At 49.9% G+C, this 10000-nt stretch overlaps 3 protein-coding genes across 3 annotated transcripts in view; 1 reads left to right on the top strand and 2 right to left on the bottom strand.

The window, feature by feature from the left end:
• Positions 1-4213, bottom strand: part of LOC138636713 (C-type lectin domain family 10 member A-like) — an 8813-nt gene extending 4600 nt beyond the window's left edge. Inside the window, exons 1-3 of the mRNA XM_069724861.1 lie at positions 3404-4213; positions 3204-3273; positions 2902-3009 (exon numbers count right to left, since the gene is read on the bottom strand). Coding sequence (XP_069580962.1) covers positions 2902-3009; positions 3204-3261 — 166 coding nt within the window. The 5' untranslated portion in view covers positions 3262-3273; positions 3404-4213. The remainder of the gene's footprint in view (positions 1-2901; positions 3010-3203; positions 3274-3403) is intronic.
• Positions 4214-4298: 85 nt separating this feature from the next.
• Positions 4299-6491, bottom strand: cyb5d1 (cytochrome b5 domain containing 1). The gene is made up of 5 exons (XM_069724862.1): positions 6443-6491; positions 5561-5683; positions 5394-5470; positions 4949-5167; positions 4299-4817 (listed from the first exon to the last, which is right to left on the bottom strand). Coding segments are annotated over exons 1-5 (651 nt in total). The 5' UTR covers positions 6444-6491; the 3' UTR covers positions 4299-4586.
• Positions 6492-6656: 165 nt separating this feature from the next.
• The window catches only part of plod3 (procollagen-lysine, 2-oxoglutarate 5-dioxygenase 3), an 8306-nt gene continuing 4962 nt past the window's right edge, over positions 6657-10000 (top strand). Inside the window, exons 1-6 of the mRNA XM_069724860.1 lie at positions 6657-6866; positions 7644-7735; positions 7871-8007; positions 8284-8447; positions 8586-8698; positions 9289-9352. Of these exons, the coding sequence (XP_069580961.1) occupies positions 6779-6866; positions 7644-7735; positions 7871-8007; positions 8284-8447; positions 8586-8698; positions 9289-9352 (658 nt within the window). The 5' untranslated portion in view covers positions 6657-6778. The remainder of the gene's footprint in view (positions 6867-7643; positions 7736-7870; positions 8008-8283; positions 8448-8585; positions 8699-9288; positions 9353-10000) is intronic.

The following is a 10000-nucleotide window of genomic DNA, read 5'->3' as shown; positions in this document are numbered from 1 at the left end:
GTGTGTGTGTGTGTGTGTGTGTGTGTGTGTGTGTGTGTGTGTGTGTGTGTGTGTGTGTGTGTGTGTGTGTGTGTGTGTGTGTGTGTGTGTGTGTGTGTGTGTGTGTGTGTGTGTGTGTGTGTGTGTGTGTGTGTGTGTGTGTGTGTGTGTGTGTGTGTGTGTGTGTGTGTGTGTGTGTGTGTGTGTGTGTGTGTGTGTGTGTGTGTGTGTGTGTGTGTGTGTGTGTGTGTGTGTGTGTGTGTGTGTGTGTGTGTGTGTGTGTGTGTGTGTGTGTGTGTGTGTGTGTGTGTGTGTGTGTGTGTGTGTGTGTGTGTGTGTGTGTGTGTGTGTGTGTGTGTGTGTGTGTGTGTGTGTGTGTGTGTGTGTGTGTGTGTGTGTGTGTGTGTGTGTGTGTGTGTGTGTGTGTGTGTGTGTGTGTGTGTGTGTGTGTGTGTGTGTGTGTGTGTGTGTGTGTGTGTGTGTGTGTGTGTGTGTGTGTGTGTGTGTGTGTGTGTGTGTGTGTGTGTGTGTGTGTGTGTGTGTGTGTGTGTGTGTGTGTGTGTGTGTGTGTGTGTGTGTGTGTGTGTGTGTGTGTGTGTGTGTGTGTGTGTGTGTGTGTGTGTGTGTGTGTGTGTGTGTGTGTGTGTGTGTGTGTGTGTGTGTGTGTGTGTGTGTGTGTGTGTGTGTGTGTGTGTGTGTGTGTGTGTGTGTGTGTGTGTGTGTGTGTGTGTGTGTGTGTGTGTGTGTGTGTGTGTGTGTGTGTGTGTGTGTGTGTGTGTGTGTGTGTGTGTGTGTGTGTGTGTGTGTGTGTGTGTGTGTGTGTGTGTGTGTGTGTGTGTGTGTGTGTGTGTGTGTGTGTGTGTGTGTGTGTGTGTGTGTGTGTGTGTGTGTGTGTGTGTGTGTGTGTGTGTGTGTGTGTGTGTGTGTGTGTGTGTGTGTGTGTGTGTGTGTGTGTGTGTGTGTGTGTGTGTGTGTGTGTGTGTGTGTGTGTGTGTGTGTGTGTGTGTGTGTGTGTGTGTGTGTGTGTGTGTGTGTGTGTGTGTGTGTGTGTGTGTGTGTGTGTGTGTGTGTGTGTGTGTGTGTGTGTGTGTGTGTGTGTGTGTGTGTGTGTGTGTGTGTGTGTGTGTGTGTGTGTGTGTGTGTGTGTGTGTGTGTGTGTGTGTGTGTGTGTGTGTGTGTGTGTGTGTGTGTGTGTGTGTGTGTGTGTGTGTGTGTGTGTGTGTGTGTGTGTGTGTGTGTGTGTGTGTGTGTGTGTGTGTGTGTGTGTGTGTGTGTGTGTGTGTGTGTCTGTGTGTGTGTGTGTGTGTGTGTGTGTGTGTGTGTGTGTGTGTGTGTGTGTGTGTGTGTGTGTGTGTGTGTGTGTGTGTGTGTGTGTGTGTGTGTGTGTGTGTGTGTGTGTGTGTGTGTGTGTGTGTGTGTGTGTGTGTGTGTGTGTGTGTGTGTGTGTGTGTGTGTGTGTGTGTGTGTGTGTGTGTGTGTGTGTGTGTGTGTGTGTGTGTGTGTGTGTGTGTGTGTGTGTGTGTGTGTGTGTGTGTGTGTGTGTGTGTGTGTGTGTGTGTGTGTGTGTGTGTGTGTGTGTGTGTGTGTGTGTGTGTGTGTGTGTGTGTGTGTGTGTGTGTGTGTGTGTGTGTGTGTGTGTGTGTGTGTGTGTGTGTGTGTGTGTGTGTGTGTGTGTGTGTGTGTGTGTGTGTGTGTGTGTGTGTGTGTGTGTGTGTGTGTGTGTGTGTGTGTGTGTGTGTGTGTGTGTGTGTGTGTGTGTGTGTGTGTGTGTGTGTGTGTGTGTGTGTGTGTGTGTGTGTGTGTGTGTGTGTGTGTGTGTGTGTGTGTGTGTGTGTGTGTGTGTGTGTGTGTGTGTGTGTGTGTGTGTGTGTGTGTGTGTGTGTGTGTGTGTGTGTGTGTGTGTGTGTGTGTGTGTGTGTGTGTGTGTGGTGTGTGTGTGTGTGTGTGTGTGTGTGTGTGTGTGTGTGTGTGTGTGTGTGTGTGTGTGTGTGTGTGTGTGTGTGTGTGTGTGTGTGTGTGTGTGTGTGTGTGTGTGTGTGTGTGTGTGTGTGTGTGTGTGTGTGTGTGTGTGTGTGTGTGTGTGTGTGTGTGTGTGTGTGTGTGTGTGTGTGTGTGTGTGTGTGTGTGTGTGTGTGTGTGTGTGTGTGTGTGTGTGTGTGTGTGTGTGTGTGTGTGTGTGTGTGTGTGTGTGTGTGTGTGTGTGTGTGTGTGTGTGTGTGTGTGTGTGTGTGTGTGTGTGTGTGTGTGTGTGTGTGTGTGTGTGTGTGTGTGTGTGTGTGTGTGTGTGTGTGTGTGTGTGTGTGTGTGTGTGTGTGTGTGTGTGTGTGTGTGTGTGTGTGTGTGTGTGTGTGTGTGTGTGTGTGTGTGTGTGTGTGTGTGTGTGTGTGTGTGTGTGTGTGTGTGTGTGTGTGTGTGTGTGTGTGTGTGTGTGTGTGTGTGTGTGTGTGTGTGTGTGTGTGTGTGTGTGTGTGTGTGTGTGTGTGTGTGTGTGTGTGTGTGTGTGTGTGTGTGTGTGTGTGTGTGTGTGTGTGTGTGTGTGTGTGTGTGTGTGTGTGTGTGTGTGTGTGTGTGTGTGTGTGTGTGTGTGTGTGTGTGTGTGTGTGTGTGTGTGTGTGTGTGTGTGTGTGTGTGTGTGTGTGTGTGTGTGTGTGTGTGTGTGTGTGTGTGTGTGTGTGTGTGTGTGTGTGTGTGTGTGTGTGTGTGTGTGTGTGTGTGTGTGTGTGTGTGTGTGTGTGTGTGTGTGTGTGTGTGTGTGTGTGTGTGTGTGTGTGTGTGTGTGTGTGTGTGTGTGTGTGTGTGTGTGTGTGTGTGTGTGTGTGTGTGTGTGTGTGTGTGTGTGTGTGTGTGTGTGTGTGTGTGTGTGTGTGTGTGTGTGTGTGTGTGTGTGTGTGTGTGTGTGTGTGTGTGTGTGTGTGTGCTCACTGCTCGCTGCCAGCAGGATGATGAGAACCAGGAGGACTGCAGCCACGAGAGCAGGAAGCAGCCAGTGTCTGAACCTGGAGACACCTGAGGGTGAGACAGGTGGCGTCTCTGACAGGAGACAGACAGAGAGACAGACAGGAGGACAGAGAGAGAGAGAGAGAGAGAGAGAGAGAGAGAGAGAGAGAGAGAGACAGGAGGACAGACAGACAGACAGAAAGACAAAGACAGAGAGAGACAAACAGGAGGACAGACAGTTAATCCCTGACAGACAGACTCCGTGTCATGTGGGCGGGGACAGGTACCTTTGATCCAGAGGACACTACGGTCCAGCTCCTTCTCATACTGGTAGTCAGTTGTCATGGCGATACTGGACTGAAACAGTAAATGAAGAGATGTGATATTAAATGTTGACACTCATCATTAATATTAATATTATTAATATTCATAATCTGTGATTAAACAACGAATCTGTTAAATCATCGCTGAAGAAAACCTTCCTCACCTCTTCTCAGTCTCTGCTCCCTCGCTCTCTGGCCCGTTTCATTTCTTTAGCTCCGCCTCCTCCACCCATCGACAAACTGTCCACTCAGCACTTTATTGATATCTCTGGATCCTGTCCAGCGTGTCTTAACGTCTCAAACATTCACAGGAAGTCACTGAGAACTTCCCTGTTTCTCCCAAAGAGGAACTGAAGCTCCGCCCACACTTCCTCAAACCAAACCCACAAGCTGAACCTTTCACCCGCAGCTCCGCCTCCGGACCTACAGACCTCCATACCTCAGGACCTCCAGACCTCTGGACCTCCAGATCTCCAGACCTCTGGACCTCCATACCTCAGGACCTCTGGACCTCCAGATCTCCAGACCTCTGGACCTCCATACCTCTGGACCTCCAGACCTCTGGACCTCAGGACCTCCATACCTCAGGACCTCTGGACCTCCAGACCTCTGGACCTCCAGATCTCCAGACCTCTGGACCTCCATACCTCAGGACCTCCAGACCTCCATACCTCAGGACCTCAGGACCTCTGGACCTCCATACCTCAGGACCTCCAGACCTCTGGACCTCCGGACCTCAGGACCTCCATACCTCAGGACCTCCAGACCTCAGGACCTCCATACCTCAGGACCTCTGGACCTCCAGATCTCAGGACTTCCGGACCTCAGGACCTCCAGACATCCGCACCTCAGGACCTCCATACCTCAGGACCTCCGGAGACCACAAGGACCACGAACCAACCATTTATAGGGCGGCACGGTGGTGCAGTGGTTAGCACCGTCGCCTCACAGCAAAAAAGGTTCCGGGTTCGAATCCGGTCCTGGGCCTTTCTGTGCGGAGTTTGCATGTTCTCCCTGTGCTTGCGTGGGTTCTCTCCGGGTTCTCCGGCTTCCTCCCATCATCCAAAAACATGCACCTCAGGTCAGGTTACCTGGCGCCGCGCTAGTGGCAGCCTGCTGCAGCAGCTCCCCCCTGAGAGCCCCCCTGCTGTCGTGAAGACATTTCCCCTCAGGGATTAATAAAGTGAAATAAAAAAAATTATCCTTTCAGTCAATGATCTCATCACTTTTAATATTCAGACTTTGAGATAAAATTCAGACACAGAACATTTTAATCAGTTTAATAAATTAGGTTCTGGCATCGTCACGGCGACATCGTGACCTTGGGTTCGACGATGACATCACAGGTCATCCCTCTGTGAGGTCGTCGTTGAAGTGGAGGAGGAGGGGGGGGCTGAAAAGGTCGCGGTCGAGGCCCAGCTGCTCGAGCTCACCGTCGTCGTCGGTAACGCGGTTGTCGCTGAGCGTGCTGCTCATGTCCAGACGCTCCCCGCGGTGTTTCCAGGTGTAGCTGTGGGCGTGGCCGTTGAAGCTCAGGTAACGCTGGAGGATCTCATCCAGAGTCTCCTCCGAACACACCTGAGGAACCCGGACGTCATGAAACCCTCAGAACACGAGCAGCTGGTTCTGTGTTCGAAATGAACACGAACTCCATTTGAAGTGTCCGGTGGACTCCGTTACCCAGAATGCAGCTGGGGGGACGCTCTCACCTGCAGCCGCTGCTCCTGCGACGTCAGCGTGTTGATGACTCGGATCCACCTGGTCTTCGCAGACAGCAGGCCCACCTCGTAGCGCCCGTCCCTCCACCAGGGCTCGCCGCTGACGCCGGCCCAGTCAGAGCGAGGGCCGGCGGGGGGGATGTGCACGAAGCGCCCCCTGGGGGTGAAGTACCTCACACAGCTGGTCACGGGGTCCACGAACTTCACCACCTGAGGACGGAGTTCATGTTTCTGAAGCATCAGGATGAAAAATATAATAATAATTATAATAATCAGATTTACATTATATTAATATTAATAATAATAATAATCAGATATCTGGTACTTCCACTGCAGCAGACATTTTACATGTGATGGGTTTCCTAAATTCATATTTGCCCCGCCCCCAGGGGCAGAGCTGCTCTCTGATTGGCTCGTTTGTTGAACTGGAGCTCACGTCTTTGGTTTCAGGGTCGAACCAACAGCTGATGTCTTTCCCTGCAGACTCCATGATGGGCAGCAGCAGCACGTCACCTGCATCATCACCATCATCATCACCATCTTCATCACCATCTTTTCTGTCATCATATTTCTGATATTAGTTTCAGTTCAGAAACGGCTCACCTTCGTAGCGGCTCATCAGCGGGCTCAGGTCGCACACTTTGCCCAGGAAGGAGACCCACAGGTCGGCCGCGGTGTTGTGAGCAGCCACCTCGGAGGGCGTGAAGAACTTCGGCCGGTTCATCACTGGAGGATTAACGGCGGGAATCACCGGTTATAAAGCAGCCAGACGATCCCGTCTCAGTGTTTACACGTTACTTTGGCAACGGGGAGCGGGGGGCGGGGCTTCCGACTTTAAAAAGGCTCGAAGATCAAATTCATTTCCGATAAATATATTTCTATTTATTTATTTATATCTCAAGGACGAATCGATGAATAATTTCTCACATTATGGACACAAATAATTTAATTTATTTCTGTTTAAATCTAAACGTGTGATTTTAAACCTCTAACACTCACTTCAAGGTTGGAGATATATTTCTGAATGTTGTTTATTTATTTTAATTGCAATAAATGAAAAAACAAAACAAAACACCATTACGTGCAAATATTACTCTCAAATGTGAATATTTCTGTTGGGAAACTCAACATTTGTTTGTTTTAGTCGTTGAGGAAAATAAATCCGTCTGAATGTGATGTTCGACTATTTAATCGGATATTAAATGAAATGGTGATCACAGTATTGATGATGGAGATAATCGCTTCAGTTCTTCTGACCCGAGTGGCTGAAGTTTCCAGGATGTGAAAATAATCACAATAATAATAATAATATACAGTAATAATAATACTAATAGAGATATAATGTGTTCTACTGTAGGTTTGATAAGACATTTCACACCTCACCTACCGGACATGACCTCCCCCTCCCCTCTCTCTCCCCTCTCTCCCTCCCCCTCTCCCCCCCCCCCCCCCCTCAGGAATGTCTCAGACGTGGCAAACACTCACTTTCTCCATTTTCTCCAACTTTCTGCGGCTCTTCACTCACAGCCGCCTCATTTCCATTTGTCCGCTTCTGATTGGCTCGCGTGGAGCCGCTGCTGCGCACTGATTGCTCGGCTTCTCCGTCTATCAAACATGTTGCGCCTCTGATTGGGTGGAGGCCCCGATCACAGCCCCGATAGCTTTTTTTCTTTCCTCTTTTGTGTTGACATGTATTCATTCCATCGCGATAGCTGGGGCAGTCTCGCGGGATTTCCGGAGCTGATGGAGTGAAGACGCTGGTAACGAGCGGTGAATGTGACGGTTTACAGCGTGAACGGAGCCGTTAGTTAAACAGCCGCCATGTCGTCTTCCTCTCGTCTTCTCTGCTTCATGGCCGTCGCCTTCTTCCAGAGCTCCGTGCGGGCCGAGCAGCGGAGGCTCTCTCCAGGTAAGGCCGCCCCGCAGGCTGCTCTGGCCGGCCAGGCGGACCGTCATGACCCGCTGGAGCTGCGCGGCTCTTTTATTCACGTTTCAGAAGCAACAAACAACATGAAGTGACTGAGTTCATCAAGTTTGACCTGTCAGGAGACTCCAACTTTATAACTTCAGAACTTTATAACTTTGAAATGAGCCTGGAGGCTTAATTTAACGGCGATTCAAAAGTTAAAATAGTCGAATATTTCTTATTTCTTGTTTTTTCTTCGACCCTGCTGTTGATGTGAGGTGGAACAGAGTGATGACATCATCAGCTGATCAGAACCAGGAGAATCACTTCCATTGATCTGTTTAGACCCAACAGAGACTCAGTTCATCATCTCGTTGCTCCTCCCCCTCACCCCCTCACCTCCTCACCCCCTCACCTCCTCACCTCCTCACCTCCTCACCCCTCACCTCCTCACCCCCTCACCCCCTCACCTCCTCACCCCCTCACCTCCTCACCTTTCCTCTGAGGAATCCCACTCTCCGAGTTCCTTGAAAGCCTACGAGGAGGAGGAGGAGGAGGAAGAAGAGACCTGACCTGTGATGTCACTGCTTCAGGTCCCAGCTTGTTATTGAGGCCTTGTCAATCACTTTTACTGAGACTTGTTGCAAACAGCTGCAAACAGCTGCAGGGCCGGAGGAGAGCAGTGCAGCGTCATGCAGGCCGACGTGACATCATCGTTATCGGTCACTCACAGTATGATGTCATCACTGATCAACTGATGCCTGTGTGTGTGTTTTATAGAAAATCTGCTGGTGATCACCGCGGCAACCGAGGAGACGGACGGCTTTAACCGCTTCATGAGGACGGCCAGAGAGTTCAACTACACTGTGAAGGTAACACACACACACACACACACACACACACATACACACACACACACACACAGGAACACAGATGGTGATGTGATGATGGTGGTGATGATGATGATGGTTCTGATGATGATGATGATGGTTCTGATGATGGTGCAGGTGCTGGGTTTGGGTGAGGAGTGGAGGGGGGGTGATGTGGCCCGTACGGTGGGTGGAGGTCAGAAGGTCCGATGGTTGAAGAAGGAGCTGCTGAAACTTTCTGAGAAGAAGGACACGGTCGTCATGTTCGTGGACAGGTAACACGTGTGTGTGTGTGTGTGTGTGTGTGTGTGTGTGTGTGTGTGTGTGTGTGTGTGTGTTATCGTTCTCATCAGCTGTCCTCCTTTCTTTTCATCATCAGTACTCCTCCTCTTCTCCTCTTCAGTCTCACTTTTCCTCCTGTTGTTGTTCTTTGTTCAGAAACCTGACTCACCTGTTCACCTGTTGTCAGTAGACCAGTCCAGTAACCCCGCCCCCTCCCCAGCTCTGCAGTCCTGTCACCTTGTAACTCCGCCCCCTCTGACTCTCTGCAGTTACGATGTGATCTTTGCGTCGGGTCCTGACGAGCTGCTCTCCAGGTTTTCTCGTCTGGGTCACCGCGTGATTTTCTCAGCCGAAGGTTTCTGCTGGCCCGACCAGAGGCTGGCGTCCAAGTACCCCGAGGTGCATTCTGGGAAACGCTACCTCAACTCAGGAGGTGAGTGGCTGAAAGACGTCAGCTGACCTCCACCAGGTTTTTACTGTCTGACAGTTTATCAGAGTGTGTGTGTGTGTGTGTGTGTGTGTGTGTGTGTGTGTGTGTGTGTGTGTGTGTGTGTGTGTGTGTGTGTGTCAGGGTTCATCGGCTTCGCCTCGGACCTCAGTGCGATCGTGCAGCAGTGGAAGTTCAAGGACAACGACGACGACCAGCTGTTCTACAGCAGGATCTACCTGGACAAGACACAGAGGGTAAATCTGTCACAACGACCGGTTCACCAGGAACCGGACTCCGCCCTCCTGTGTTCTTCTCCTGCTATCTGAAGTTTGACGTTCTCCCTGAACAGGAACTTCAGGAACTCATATTTAATATAAAACAGCTCAAACACAATAAATCAAGTGTTGAAATGAGACATTTTATTGTTTGATGTAAAATATCTGCTCACTTTGAGTTTGGCAGCAACGCGTCTCCAAAAAGTTGTGTAACGCTAAAAAAACACGTGGTGGAGCATCTCATGACTAATTATGTTACCATGGCAACAGATCCCTAACATGATTGGCTATAAAAAGATGATTTCAGAGAGGCGGAGTCTCTCAGCAGAGGTTCACCACTGTGTGAAAGAGTGTGTGGACATCAGCGCATGGGCTCAGGAACAGAAAACGGAGCACGGTTATGAATGCAGGTCAAAACTACCATATAAACCAGATAAGAACATGATCCAGAGTCCTGTATCAGGCAGGAATGGGACCACATTTCACTTTCTAAACTCCAACTGGTCTCCTCAGTTCCCAACCGTTCTGTTTTACACAACTAAACATGATGATGTCGTTTATCTCCACAGACCAAGTTCAATATGAGCCTGGATCATCGCTCCAGAATCTTCCAGAACCTCAACGGAGCTGTCGGTGAGACCCCTTGTTCTTTAGCAGCTGGTCCTCTGTAGAACCGAGAACCCTGTAGACCCGGTTCCCCGCCACAACCTAGAACCATTTAGACCTGGTTCCCCTCTAGAACCCTATAGATCCAGTTCCCCTGTAGAACCTAGAACTCTGTAGACCAGGGGTGTCAAACTCATTTTAGTTAAGGGGCCACATACTGCCTACTTTGATCTCAAGTGGTCCAGACCAGTAAAATCATAGAATAATAACGACAATATTTCTCTGTTTAAATCATTGGTGAAGGTTTTTGGATGATAAACCCTGTTTTAAGGTCTTTCTACAATAAACTAGAAACATAAAGACCAAAAACTCAGACATCAGGCCACTGTTTATCTGCCCCGGCTCTCCTCTGCAGATTCCCTCACAGCGAGCGCTTCTTCCTCCGGAGCAGACGTCGCATTTACGCTGTTTTTGAAGCAATTACTGGATCCATTAAAAAAATAACAAAACGTTTGTACTCATAAACCTCCATATTCTCATAGAAATGCAATTTATGTCTTTCTGTAATTTTCACACTTAGCAAAGTCATCCGGTGGGCCGAGCTGGACCCCCTGGCGGGCCAGATGCGGCCGGGCTGTATGTTTGACACCCCTGCTGTAGACCCAGTTCCCCTCT

The sequence above is a fragment of the Brachyistius frenatus genome, unplaced genomic scaffold (assembly GCF_029030835.1).
Source record: "Brachyistius frenatus isolate BFR_SWC_R1_liver_20210118 unplaced genomic scaffold, ASM2903083v1 Contig_401, whole genome shotgun sequence".
In the NCBI taxonomy this organism is placed as follows: Eukaryota; Metazoa; Chordata; class Actinopteri; family Embiotocidae; genus Brachyistius; species Brachyistius frenatus.
Note: the sequence above shows the minus strand (reverse complement) of the source record. Positions and strands in the feature narration are given on the sequence as shown.